Here is a 13,682-nt window from a genome sequence, read left to right on the forward strand (position 1 = left end):
CTTGATTCTTGATGAGTCACCGCCCCCACTCCCTCTGCTATGAGAGATGGAAAGTGAGATATTGTTTTATGTTGTTGGCAGATCAGGGGAGTGTTACACTTTCAGGTAAAAGCTCTGGGGTGTTTCTCAGGTTGCATGGCAGTCTGAACAAACCGTTCCTGTTTCCACCACAACCTGCAGTTATATTCGTGTCTGTGAGGCACTTCGTACCGAGTCTTAAATGGACGGTTTGCATTCTGAGAAGTCATTCTCATTTGAATGAAAGGTAGTTGCAGTATGTGACCCAGTAAATGTGTCAAAAAGACTTATTGACGTGGTTTTTGGTGAAGGCCCTGCAAGTTGAACTTATGCCATAAGCATTGCGTTCCAGATAACATTCTCTAAATGCAGACCATAAATCAGTTGAATCTGTTGTTGGCTGCAGTCAGGTTTAAATTTATTTGAAATTTTCTGAAATACTGAACGTTCACATTAGTGATTGGGATATGCTCCGGTTTGCAGGAGCATCTGATTTAAAACAATGCATACCTTGTTCAGTAACATCACTCAGAAACCAGTCACACCTTGCCCTGGCCGTCCCACCTAAGAAACCATCCCCATTAATCACCGGCTCTCATGAAACTACAACTGTCTTTTTTTTTGTCAACATAAAGCAAGTTTGCACAGTTGCAAACTTGTACAGTTGTGCAATGTTGAACTAACACAAAGCTCCTTCTTTATGTTTTCAGTTAGGTCAAGCTAACCATCAAGCGTTGGTTGGGAGTGGCAGAGATGCAGCATCTGAAGTAATGTAGGATTCTTCGTTTAAAAAAAGGCTCCAATACAAGACTACATAAAAAGTATTAAATCAATTAATTGATCATTTAAAAGTATTAAAAAATATTAGGTTTTTATGAAGTTGAATTTGCAAGTTTGAAAATCCTTTCTTCGAAACAACAACGCCCAACTTGAACCACATTGTTACCTGCTGCCACACACAGTTGAAAGTCAGCTTCTCTGTCTCCAGACTCCAGTTCAGACTGTTTCCTTTTTCAAAGTCTGAGTTTGAGTTAGTTTTTGGTTGCAGTCAGATAGAACGCTTGTAATACAACAATAACAAATGCAGTCTTGCGGAGTACAAGTCTTTTAAAAGTCTAGATTTCACTAACGGACACTGTCTTGCAGGTGCAGCTGACTGACTGCAACAATCTTTTCCTGCAAGTGGAAAAAATGTAAATAGCAAATTCAGGGCTGTGGGCACGTCTACTTGTTATCATCAAGAAATCTGGATCAGGCCTTATACCACTCTACCTCTCCTCATTGCAGTGCATGCATAACTTGCCAGGATACCATGTGACTATGACTGTCACATGGATGTCAAAAAGTTTGTTTTTCAGCAGAGGGATATGTAAATCATTGCATGATGACACATCAGTTCAGACACCGAAACTTGGTGGAGGAATGTTCATGCTAATATATTACATAACAACATACATGTAGCTTTATATAAGCAAGAAACTATCCTGTTGAAAATGGAAGTTTTTCTTTCGAAAGCCTATGTTGACCTGCTGAATAAGTGCAGGAGACCTCCGTGCTAGTGAGTGTTATTTGCCGTGGGGACACGCCCTGTGACTTATTTGGCAATGGCTGGTTTGATTCTCTTATTACCTTTTAAATCAAAACTGTTAAATGAAAATATGAAATAAAAAATTTGCTTGCACCAAAATATGTTTGCAAACAAACTCTTCTTGAAGTTTATTTGGACTATTAAGAAATATACAATGCAACGGAAATATTCTAAAATGACCCGAAAGATGTGCGAGCACCAATCAGTCATTTTAAAATATTTTGCACATGTTTTTTCTTGTCCAAGTTGAACTTGAACTCTAGTTCACTATGTTCCTCTAACAGTAAAAGAGAATACAGCAGAGCATCCTAATTACTACTTGATTTGACAATTTCATTTTAAGACCGATGGTCTGAAGAAAACTGGCTCGGTCATGTTTTTTGCAGCGTTTTCAGTATTTCACCATATGAAATGTGAACAAGTCTCACAGAATTTACCACTCTGCTGATAAACAAGTGAGGCGTCTTGTACACTTTCATTCTTAAACTAAGTTTACATAAACGTATTCAAACAGAACATACCTTTACAATATGCTCACCACGAGGTCCACACCCTATCACAGGGACTTCACTTCTGCCTGCACAAACATAAAAATGTGCACAGGATGTGTCCTGCACTAATGTTCACAACACTTGGCTCTGCTGGCAGCAGTAAGGACACATTTGGGAAATGAGATTGTAAACCAAATGATTTAAGTTGTGAAAATTGCAAGGAATAGTGACGTTGCCCTCTTTGTATCACTCATCCTGTTTTTAAGACGAAAACATGATTGATAATGAATTTGCTTATCCATAAAAACCATTGAGGAGGTGTTTTTTTATTTATTTATTCACAGCATATTTATAACAGCAAATAAACTACTGAAAGGAAACATTAAGCAAGAGAGAGCAGGTGAGTGAGAGGGAGAGTCAGAAACCTCAGGTAAATGCTCTGCCAAGGAAACTAGCAGATCTGAATGGCAGAGATTGGGAGGGAAGCAAACAGAGCTGACACTAAGGCAGAATAATGTCCTTTTTTGATGGTGAGTCAATATCACACATTGATCATAATGTGCTCCAGCTATAGTATATATTGGCTTTTGAACCAGCCTGTTTATCTACACTTATGTGCTGTACAATACATGTCAGCAACACTTGTGAAAAAGATTAAAAAGGGAGTGTGGAGCAGTGAAACTCTGACTCGAGTGCAACTAAGCTGTGCTTACACACACGACAGGTTGGTGAGTTGGTGTGAAAAATGCTACTTCCAGAGAGACAGAAACACTCATATATTATTAGGGTTTCAAACTAATCAGTATAATTTATGGCTATGTAGCACATGCATGAGATGAGTTTGCAACGGTTTGCAAACTTAAAATGAGAAGCAGCAGTGGAAAGAAACATCTGCTTTGTATTTCTCCAGTGTAAGTGTATGTGCAATCTGCAGCGGGAATTTGTTGGTTAGAGGTAAAACAACCCATTGTTAGATTCAACCACAAACAAATTGAGTGACATAATACATGTACTATTCTTAAAATTGGCAGTGTTTGAAGTAAAAGAATCCAAAGATAGAAGGAACAGATTAAATCACTGGAGTTTTTGATCAAATGCTTGTTACCAAAATCCTATAAGACGTTCTTTTAAAAATAGAAAGAAGCACACAAGAGGACTTTTGTTTGGGCTACTTGCAAATGCCAGAGTACAATGCCAATAAAATCCCGAGATCGTACAGTGGTGAATGTTACAGCAGTGCTGTGCCAGTCGTGATTGAGGCCAGGTCTGAACTGGCATCATGAGTGTCTATAAAACCTCTTTCTAACTGGCAACCCTGCAGGCTATAGTGTTGAGCAAAACAAGAGTGTGTAAAATAAAGTTTAGGATAATGTTTAAGATGTCAAAAATAACTGAAACTGCAAACAGCGAATGAATCAAAGTTTAAAAAGATGATTTTCAAACAAGGTAACGCAGAGAGAGAAGACTAAGGTGTGTGAGAATCATGTTGACTGAGAGCCAAGTAAAATAAAAAAAAATCTCTCTTACTGATTCACCTTAGCGTGTTTACAACGCTTGTTGCTCTAGTAACATAACAAGTTTTGCCAGCATATAGCGTCTGAGATAGAACCATGGCACAAACTCAAAAAAGACACATCACCTGTGTGAATACTGCCAAACTTAAAAACCTGCCCTGGATTAGTGTGAATAACTACCCTGAGGCAAACAGTAACAGGTGTGGTTGTTTCACAATTTTATGGTTTATAGAAATGAAACATAAAGACCGAATTGAATTATGAAGCCATTGCGATTTGTATAAGGTTTGCAGGTAGTTCTGAAGTTATATTGATTCAAGTTAATTGCCTGACTGAATAGGATCATTTCAATCCTACCCTCTCCTCTCGATTATTGCATAGAATGAGCTTGAGGGATGTGTGTGTGTGTGTGTGTGTGTGTGTGTGTGTGTGTGTGTGTGTGTGTGTGTGTGTGAGAGAGTGTGTGATGGGTGTGATGGGTAGGGCTGAGCACATATTTTTAGGTGCTGCTCCTCCCCTCAGCGCTACACGCCCCCACACAGCAGGCGCAGCAGCAGCCCTGTGAAGAATAAAAAGGGGACAGAGGCAGCATTCTGCATCTCAGTCCACCTCCTCTCCAGGGCAGCCAGATCTCTGAACAGCAAAAAAAAAATGTCGACCAGAATGTCCTACTCCATCCGCTCCTCGGGAAGCGGAGGCCTTGGTGCAGGCCTTGGTGGAGGCATGGGTGGAAGCATGGCTGGAGGCTTTGGTGGAGGCAGGGTGCAGAGGTCATACTCCTCAAGCGTGTATGGCGGCGCAGGTGGTAGCGGCTCCAGAATCTCCATGGCCTCTGGTTTTGGAGGTGGAAGTGGCTTTGGTGGAGGTGGAAGTGGCTTTGGAGGAGGCTCAGGCTATGGCGGAGGCGCAGGCTATGGAGGAGGCGCAGGCTTTGGCGGAGGCGATGGCTTCGAAGTTGGAACCAACGAGAAGGCCACCATGCAGAACCTGAACGACCGCCTGGCCTCCTACCTGGAGAAGGTGCGCAGCCTTGAGAAGGCCAATGCTGAGCTGGAGCTCAAGATCCGCCAGTTCTTGGAGAGCAAGACAGCACCTACTGGCCGTGACTACTCTGCTTTTGAGGCCACCATCGCCGACCTACAGGGAAAGGTATGTCACATGACCCACATGTTACACTGATATGTAGCATGTACTGGCACTATCAGATTAATATGTTTATGCACTGGAATATAAACGTAGTTCAAGTGCCATTGCATGTAGGTGATGCAAAGATTGAGGCACTCACGAGGGTGCAAAAAATAAAAGCCTTGAATTCATTCATCTATTCAGTATTAAAAATGCCATTGCATGTATTTGCAGATGGAGTAAGAACTGCACTAAATATGCAACACTCTTATATCCTTATACAGATCCAGGATGCCACCCGTGTCAACGGAGGCATCTATCTGTCCATTGACAACGCAAAACTGGCAGCAGACGACTTCAGAACCAAGTAAGCTTCCAAATAACGGACAGCAAGCATTGAAAAAACAGTGATGCAACAAGATCTGCACAATTTAAAGATGTGTATATGATGAGGTCTAAATCTCTGGTCTCTCTTTGCCTCACAGGTATGAGAATGAGCTAGCTATGCGGCAGTCAGTGGAGGCAGACATTGCCGGTCTGAAGAGACTGTTGGATGAGCTGACACTGGCCAGATCAGACCTGGAGATGCAGATTGAAGGCCTCAAGGAGGAGCTGATCTTCCTCAAGAAGAACCACGAGGAGGTGGGTCACCAACGCTGAACATCTGAATGAAATGTAGTGCCATTTCATTTGGATTTTCCTGAATGTTGAGAAAAATGTACTAAAACAACTCCACCTCTAACCAAACTTTTCATCCACAGGAACTGGCAGCCATGAGGAACCAGATGAGTGGACAGATCAACGTGGAGGTCGACGCTAAGCCACAGGTGGACCTGTCCAGCATCATGGCTGAGATCCGTGAGCAGTACGAGGGTGTGGCTGCCAAGAACCAGAGAGAACTTGACGCCTGGTTCCAGACAAAGGTAATGGCTGGCCACAGTCACGGTGGTTTTCATCAATTTAACTTGCAATTTCTCATTGCCTGCTTAAACTATTTTCAACGGTACATGACATTAGTATTGTCTCATGTCTGCTGCAGTCAGAAACGCTGAACAAGGAGGTTGCAGCCAGCACAGAAATTCTTTCAACGTCCAAGTCAGAGATGTCGGAGCTCCGTCGCACGCTACAGGGCCTGGAGATCGAGCTACAGTCACAACTTAGCATGGTAAATGGAAAACATCCGAGGCAAATATCTACTTTGCCTTTCTTACCCTACCCACAGTATTTTCAATCCACCCATTTTTCCTCTTCCTAATTGTCCTTCTTCTTTCCCAATCGTCTTCCAGAAAGCGGCTCTGGAAGGCACTCTGGGCGACACAGAAGCACGTTACTCCATGCAGCTCCAGGGTCTCCAGATGCAGGTGACAAGCCTAGAAGAACAGCTGGTGCAGCTCCGTGCTGACATGGAACGCCAGGGCCACGAGTACAAGATGCTGCTCGACATCAAGACCAGACTGGAGATGGAGATCGCAGAGTACAAGAGGCTGCTGGACGGAGAGGGCAGGTAAGAGGGGAACTGAGGGATGGAAGAAAGGAAGGATGCTTTGACGTAACAATTCTGTCCCGTAACTATGAACCAATGGTTTTAATGGAACCACTGTCGTTCTCTCCTCTTTCACAGTTTCGGTTCTTCAAGGAGCTCCACCACAAAGGTGGTTGTGGTCACAGAGGAACTGAGGGACGGAAAGTTGGTTTCATCCTCCTCCACCACCGCATAATCTGTCTCTGGCAGCAAAGGCAACACCAGGAGCAACACCTGAAGACAACAAGCTCAACACAAGAATCCAAAACTTCCTTCACACATCAATGTGAATGTAATAAAAATAGCCCTGGTTTGCTGACTATAATTTTGGCCTCTTTGTATGATTTGTTTGTGTGTGCTTCACTTAGTGTAACACATGATGGTACGCAGTTCCTCTTCATCTTGATAAGACTTCAGTCAAATATTTGGCATCACCACACAAATATGTGGGCAACACAATAGCTTGAAGTTAGAGTACCAAGTGTTCAGACAGCTGCACAGTCACACAACTGTATAGCCCAATAACAAGAGCTATACTATAAGGTTTTATAAGATAAACAAAGAGGTAAAACTAATCGGTGATGACATACCTGTAATATATCAGGGTTTTTATTCTCCAACAAGTGATATATTTGTCTTAATGTCTCACAACAAGAGGGAAGGAAACATAAATTCAACTTGTTATAGCTCCTGTACTGTGATGGATTAAGGTATTTCTTGTACTTGTAAGTAATAGCTACATACTGATTTATTTTTCACAGAGTTATGAATGGTTTTTTTAGTGCAGATGACTGGATCACATATCTACTGCACTATAACTGCAGCCAGAGTCAGAGCAAGTTGCCCGTCCTCATATGGCCGACTGTGAGCTACGCCTGCGTGTAGTCCGATCTACCCCCTTGTGCGTGAGTGTGGGTTGGTGCTGCACAGTGTTGCCAGGTGTGAGAGTGCTGCCCCGCCCTCCATAAAGGTGTGTCAGAGAGAGATGTGCAGTAGGAAACAGTGACGCACATCACAGACCATCTCAAACATCTCGATCAGACACAGAGTTGGTGAATGTACAAGAGATCTTTTGATATAATATAACAAATATGAAATCTATTCCCCTGACACCCTCTGTTACCCAGATTAGAGCCAATAATGTTTGGTGGTTTTTGGTGCAGGATGAAGTTTGAAAATGAGGTGCTTCCCTGGGATGCATGGAGAGTGAGTTTACTGGGTCCTATAAGGTTTTGATGTGTCACAGATGCAGCACACATGTTTATTTCTACATACAGAGGCAGAAATGTGGAAATCCACTGACAGCCCTTTAGCTGAACACCATTATGGTAGGTGAAGGCTTCAGTTTTGTGCTATAAAACCATTCTACTATCAAAATGTTCAGCTTTTACTGGAGATTATCGAATACATACAACTTCTTGATCTTATTTATAATAATAATAAAAAAAAAACAATTAAAGCAGAAGTAAGCGGAATATTTGTGTTAATAATATAAGTCTTAAATAGTTATATCTTCCGACGGGAATCACTTACATAGAGTGTTTGGTCTGAAACACGGGTCTGTCAGTCACTCTGCTGTGCTGTAAGCCGAGGAGAAAACTTTCCTTGTATCCTACAACCTTTATCCAATGAGGAGAGAGAATGGCATAAAGGGGCGGTCCTCTCTGTGTGTGCAGCCAAGGGATGCGTGTGAATGTGGTGACGTAGGGACGAGGGCGGGGACTGCTAACTCCATCGGCTGACACGAAGAAGAAAACGACCGGATCGCTTACTTCTGCTTTAACTTTTTCTGCCGTTTCTATCCTGTTCAAATGAATTGAGATCCTCTGAAACACGCCTCATGACAAGCAGCCATCATGTCCATCACTTGCTATTGGCTGACACGATCAGATGACGTAAGTGAGGACATCTATACTATATTGTACCTGAAGGTTGGTGTGTGGTTTATGTGATCTATGACAAAGTGAAACCTGGAAGAGACCTGCTCAGGGTGGGGGAGCAAGTCTGTTCAGATTCAATGTTCAGTGTTAAACTTATAATTATAATATGATAACCAGCAACATTTCCTACACTAGTGCCATGCACCCTTCATTCTGCAGCTTTGCATCCTGTACATGTTGCCAAGAGCGTCAGGAGGCAGAAGTTTTCGAGAGTTTGGAGACTTTTTAAGAAAAATGCAGGAAAAGTTGAAGCAGTACTGACTGTCTCCTGATTCCCGGCCTATTTGCACTTGCATTTATGCACATTGCATTTTGTTTATTTGTATCTAGTCTGTGTAACTGATGTGATTCATTGCAGCATTTCTTATTTTGTCCTTTTGAATTTATGTGAACCCTGCTGCAAAACTATTTAATTGGTTAGGTTAATCTAATCTAACCTGCTAAGGGTGGTGGAGCAGGTCTGTTCCAAGTTTCACTTTGTCATAGGTCACATACACACCAACACTCAGGATAGTAATAGATGTCCTCACTTACGTCATCTGATCGTGTCAGCTGATGGACACGATGGCTGCTTGTCACAAGGCATGTTTCAGAGCACCTCTACTTATTTGAATGAAAAAAAAAATGCAGAAAAAGTGAACTATTTTTAACAAGTTGTATGTGGCCTATGAATGGTTTGGTAGTTGAATGGTTTAATACGGAAAGCTTGAGCCTTCACATATCAGAATGGTGCCCAGCTGATGGCTGATGGCATCACTGTTGGGTGTGACCTGATAGTTGTGCAAAAAACAGTGACTGTGTCTGTGAGTGAGGGATGACGGGGCTGATACATTATAGACAGCTCTTATTACTGAAATACACAACAGGAGACACTGTAATTCAACTGCATGATCTTTATTGATTTTTGCTACCGTTTCAAATTCTTCACTCAATCTCATCAACGTCCACGTCGACAGTCTTGCTGCTCTCGACCACCTTTCCATCCACAACTGTCTGCACCACGGTGATGACCTTTGTGACCACTGAAAGGAAGAAGAGAAACAACAAGTGTGAGCAAATCTCAGACATTTCTCTGAACTTCGAATCATCCTTATTTTACGATGAACATGTGTACGAAATTTGCTTACCTTGTTTAGTACTGGCAATGGAGGGAAAAAGAAAGAAGGAAACATTAGTATTGTAATCTACATAGTCATTTTGAAGTTATTTATCTTTTTTTTCCCCAGTATAGTATCTAATGCCCCACGGGTCTTACCTGTCATCCTCCCCATCCAGCAGTCTCCTGTACTCTGCAATCTCCAGCTCCAGCCGGGTCTTGAGGTCCAGCAGCATGTCATAATCCTGCTTGTTGCTGGCGATGTTGGCGTGGATCTGGGACAGCTGAGCCTCCAGGCTTGTGACCATGCTCTGGAGGCTTGCTAGCTGTGCAGCGTAGCGTGCCTGAGTCTCTGCCAGGGTTCCCTCCAGAGATGCTTTCTGTTGGGGTCAGAGGAGGTAGGTGATTAAAAAATCAGGGATGAGAGACAATACACCAAACCAAACCAAACATTGTAACATTAAACCTAGAACTAGACTAGACTAGTCTGGCGCAGACAAGCTAACAACCAAAAACCAAAGTGTAGAAGCAACAGTGTGTGCTGTTACAGGGGTTATGTGTATATGCGTAGATGTATGTGGGTATTCCTTCACCAGACCTGATTACTACACCATGAAGTTATCACATCAGGAAAACAACGGATAATCCGATGGATTATCAATATTTATCAATGTTCACATACCATGCTCATATGTGACTGCAGTTCAATCTGAAGTCTCTGGAGGGTGCTCTTCAGCTCTTTAATCTCTGTGTGGGACGATGCCAGACACTCTGTGTTTGTGATCACGTCCTGCTCCACTGCTGAAATCTGGACAAAGACACAACATAACGTGTGTTAGATCAGAAAAATAGCAGCTCACTTCCCTAATGAGTAGCAAAAACTGTAGCTTCTTACCTTGGTCTGATACCACGACTCGAGTTCTTTGCGGTTTTTGGCGATCGCTGATTCATAGTGTTCCCTGATCTCTGACATGACCTGGTTCAGGTCTGGAGAGGGGGAAGCGTCCACGGCCACATTGACCTGGCCGCCCATCTGGCTCCTCAGCAGAGCCAGCTCCTGCAGGGGTCAAAGGGGAACACCTCCATCAGCAAGTGGAATAACTCAATTTTGATAATAAACTCATTTTTGTTATACTGTATGTTTTTTGTTCTTTGATCTCTGTTGGCTTTGTGTGTGTGTTCAGCGTGTCTGAGCATGTGTGTGTTGGAAAAACAGAGGCAATGAGCTAATGGAGGGAGAGAAGAATACCAGGAAGTGTGCAGAGGGATGATGGGCAGCGGTGGGGAAAGGGAGAAGGCAAAAAAACCCCGTTTACAAAAGCATTAACTCGAACATGGTATTTCCTCGCTGTTACCAGAGGTAAGGCGGAGGTCATGTGTGTGAACTGTTTGTAGCTTAGCCAGGCCACAATGGATGGCTATGACAGATGGTGACAACTTCATCTTGGAGTGAATACCTGGTGTATTTACCTTCCTGCTGATCCCTGATCAGTGTTTAATTAATCAGTGGTGCAGTAAAAAATATGTGTACACAGCGCGGGTGTTGGCCTGTGTGTAGGAATGTGTCTTGGGATGACATGTAAACTCATTAATTTTGCTGTTTGTGAAACCACTGTCAATACTGCCCTACAAAGGTAAAGTGCAGTATCTGTAAAAATGCTGAACTGAGAAAAACAGCTTTTTGTGTTTTTCATTGTCAGGTTTTAGCATCAAATTATAAATAACTACCAAGTCTATAATTGATTAGATAAAGGTGGACTGAATTAAATGTATTTTGTAGTTTGTCTTTCTGACCAATTTTGACCGTTTTATGGCAGATACTGCACTTTGGCTTGGTATTAGCTACAGATACGGCACTTTGCCTTGGTTTTACTCCAATGGAATCATAGAGTAAATTATAGAATGTAGGGAGTACAGTACTCTTTGCAGATACTGCACTTTGCCTTGGTATCACAGTTTTTGAATGAAAAGCAAAAATAAAAAGCGCAATAACTCTGGACATTTTAGTAGTACGAATATCAAATTCTACCAGATTGAAGAGAATATACCACACTTTTGATTGGTCAAAAAAAAATGCAGATACTGCACTTTGCCTTTGTAGGGCAGAACAGCCTTGAACAGGTTAAACAACCACTACGAGCTGCCCCACATCTCACCTCCTCGTGGTTCCTCTTGAGCATGATGAGCTCGTCCTTCAGGGCCTCGTACTGACTCTCCAGATCCATCCTGGCCAGATTCATGTCATCCAGCACCCTCTTCAGTCCGGCGATGTCCGCCTCCACAGCCATCCTCATGGCCAGCTCGTTCTCATACCTGAGTGTGTGAGGAACAGGTCGGAGAGGTTACGGGTGGTCGTTAAGATTAGAAGTCGTCACAGAGACACAAGCTCACGCTTTGATGTGTATGCTAAGTTTCACTTATGTGGGAGGGCAAAGAGGGCAAAAACACACAGGTAGCACCACACTTACTTCATCTTGAAATCATCAGCTGCCAGTTTGGCGTTGTCAATGTCCAGGACTGTCTTGGCATTGATCCTGGAAGCAATGCGAATCTGAGGAGGAAACAAAACAAAACAAGGAAGAGTCAAGCTCATGTTTCATACAGCTTTACTGCACACAACATTCCCACTGATACAGGATTTTGGATGCCAACATGGTCATTTGAGAGCGTAAATGGTTTGTTAATGTCAGTTTATACTAATGTACTCTGTTTTGGAGCAGATCCTTAATGTATGAGTTCAAATGATTGTGCCTAGGAAGGATGTCTCTGAGTTATAATAATACTTACATATACATAAATGAAATCAGATGTACATATAGTAAAAAGATGTTTCAGTCAGACTGTGCTGTACACCTGCACTGTATTCCTGTGTGTTAATCACTGTCATCAGGAACAGGAAGTGATGCACCATTGGAATGAATGGCATGTCAACCATGAAAATGATAGTACAGTACAATGATAAGATGGCGTGCTGCTCACCTATGTAAAAAACGGCTTTCCAACTGGAATTCCCAGTCACACAGTAGCTACATACCAACAGATACCCACGGCCTATCCACCCACTCACAGTGACTTGGCATTAGAAAAATGAGAAGAGGAAGCTAACACAAAAATCCCCTGAAGTACAGCCACTCTGCCTCCTTCCTCTTACCTTGTCCTTGAGGTCTTCGATGATGGCGAAGTAGCTGCTGTGGTCATGAGCGATGATGGTTCTCTTCTGGTACCACTCTCTGATCTGCTTGTCCAGCTGGTCGTTCTCCTTCTCCAGGGTGCGCACCTTCTCCAGGTAGGAGGCCAGGCGGTCGTTGAGGTTCTGCATGGTGGCCTTCTCGTTGGCGCTCACATGGAGGTCCAGGCCGTCGGCCAGGTTGAAGCCACCAGGTGTTGGTGCATAGCTCAGCTGGGATGAGGAGATGCGGGTGCCACGGCCTCCTGCTCCGCCGTACACACTCAGGGTCTTCTGTCCGTAGGATCTGCTGCTGAACGACATGTTGGAAGGTCTGAATCTGGACCAGGTAGGATTACTGGAGTTGATCTGCAGTTGTAAGCATCACTTCGGTCTCCTTGGTTATATAGCAACCACCAACAGAAAAGTGGGAGGGGCTAAGAGGGACACTTGAAAGGGAAGAATGCAGCTGACAGGATCCCCCCCTACTCCTCTATACAATCTCTCCATCAACATGGGTGTGGTGACTGGTGGGTAGGGGCTCAACCACCTCTTTTCAGGTCGAACCCGTGATTCCACATTTTATGGTTTCTCAATCAAACCGGCATTCCTTGAATGCTGCATGGCTCATTTTTTTCTATTGTCCCACACCTTCAGCTTTTAATTGGCGCTGTCCTTGTTTTGCTGCTTCAAAGCTGCTTTAGAGGCGCAAACATATATTATAGAGTTAAAAACAGAACATTCCTAAAAAGAAAATGCTATGTGTAGCTATTTTACTGTCCTGAATTGCTCACAGTAGTGACAGAAATGACATATACCAGTGACAATTTCACCTTGGTGAAACATGGGGCCAAAGGTTGAAGGCAAGGCATTTCTTTGTTAGCCATGGTTATTTTTGTCACACTAGGTATGACGCTCAAGAGCTTGTTAATTAATATTCATAATTTATGAGGATATGAATGTATGGATAAATTTGAGTTTGTATTCATCTGATGTCATGCAAAGGTGCAAAGCTAACCTGGACCACTTCCATTAGGCGGCTGTGGCTCAGGAGGCAGAGCGGGTCATTCACTAAGCAGAAGGTCGATGGGTCGATTCCCAGCTCCCCCAGTCCGCAGGTCGAAGTGTCTTTGGGCAAGACACTGAACCCACTATTGCCCTCTGTGAATGTGTGTGTGAAAGGGTGAATGTGACAAAAAACAGTGTAAAGGGCTTCAAGTGG

The 13,682-nt window shown here is 43.1% G+C and overlaps 2 protein-coding genes across 4 annotated transcripts; one reads left to right on the forward strand and one right to left on the reverse strand.

Moving 5' to 3' along the window:
• The first annotated feature begins 4,208 nt into the window (after positions 1-4,208).
• Positions 4,209-6,583, forward strand: LOC146991190 (keratin, type I cytoskeletal 13-like). 3 transcript variants are annotated; one of them, XM_085788457.1, is made up of 8 exons: positions 4,209-4,482; positions 4,534-4,760; positions 5,021-5,103; positions 5,222-5,378; positions 5,498-5,659; positions 5,776-5,901; positions 6,023-6,240; positions 6,358-6,583. In XM_085788457.1, the coding sequence occupies exons 1-8, from the start codon at positions 4,263-4,265 to the stop codon at positions 6,452-6,454; spliced, it is 1,290 nt and encodes a 429-aa protein (XP_085644583.1). In that variant the 5' UTR covers positions 4,209-4,262; the 3' UTR covers positions 6,455-6,583. The 3 variants fall into 3 exon arrangements, with proteins under 3 accessions (XP_085644583.1, XP_085644668.1, XP_085644738.1); XM_085788542.1 differs by having other exon boundaries at positions 4,552-4,760; XM_085788612.1 differs by having other exon boundaries at positions 4,209-4,338.
• Positions 6,584-9,073: 2,490 nt separating this feature from the next.
• krt98 (keratin 98) lies at positions 9,074-12,839 on the reverse strand. Its single transcript, XM_085788914.1, has 7 exons — positions 12,446-12,839; positions 11,763-11,845; positions 11,451-11,607; positions 10,190-10,351; positions 9,977-10,102; positions 9,326-9,674; positions 9,074-9,220 (listed from the first exon to the last, which is right to left on the reverse strand). The coding sequence occupies exons 1-6, from the start codon at positions 12,782-12,784 to the stop codon at positions 9,450-9,452; spliced, it is 1,092 nt and encodes a 363-aa protein (XP_085645040.1). The 5' UTR covers positions 12,785-12,839; the 3' UTR covers positions 9,074-9,220; positions 9,326-9,449.
• Between the last annotated feature and the right edge of the window lie 843 nt (positions 12,840-13,682).

The sequence above is a fragment of the Trachurus japonicus genome, chromosome 1 (assembly GCF_045865225.1).
Source record: "Trachurus japonicus isolate A0001 chromosome 1, Traja_1.0".
Taxonomy (NCBI): domain Eukaryota; kingdom Metazoa; phylum Chordata; class Actinopteri; order Carangiformes; family Carangidae; genus Trachurus; species Trachurus japonicus.

Bases quoted from the DNA above. Each gene is read 5' to 3' on its own strand.
- LOC146991190 (XM_085788457.1), top strand. From the start codon at position 4,263: ATGTCGACCAGAATGTCCTACTCCATCCGCTCCTCGGGAAGCGGAGGC. The intron at 4,483-4,533 runs GTGGCTTTGGAG...GCTATGGAGGAG, and splicing joins TGGCTTTGGTGGAGGTGGAA to GCGCAGGCTTTGGCGGAGGC. The intron at 5,660-5,775 runs GTAATGGCTGGC...TGTCTGCTGCAG, and splicing joins ACGCCTGGTTCCAGACAAAG to TCAGAAACGCTGAACAAGGA.
- krt98 (XM_085788914.1), bottom strand. From the start codon at position 12,784: ATGTCGTTCAGCAGCAGATCCTACGGACAGAAGACCCTGAGTGTGTAC. The intron at 11,608-11,762 runs GTAAGTGTGGTG...TCACACACTCAG, and splicing joins GCTGATGATTTCAAGATGAA to GTATGAGAACGAGCTGGCCA. The intron at 10,352-11,450 runs GTGAGATGTGGG...TGACCCCTGCAG, and splicing joins TCAAGAGGAACCACGAGGAG to GAGCTGGCTCTGCTGAGGAG.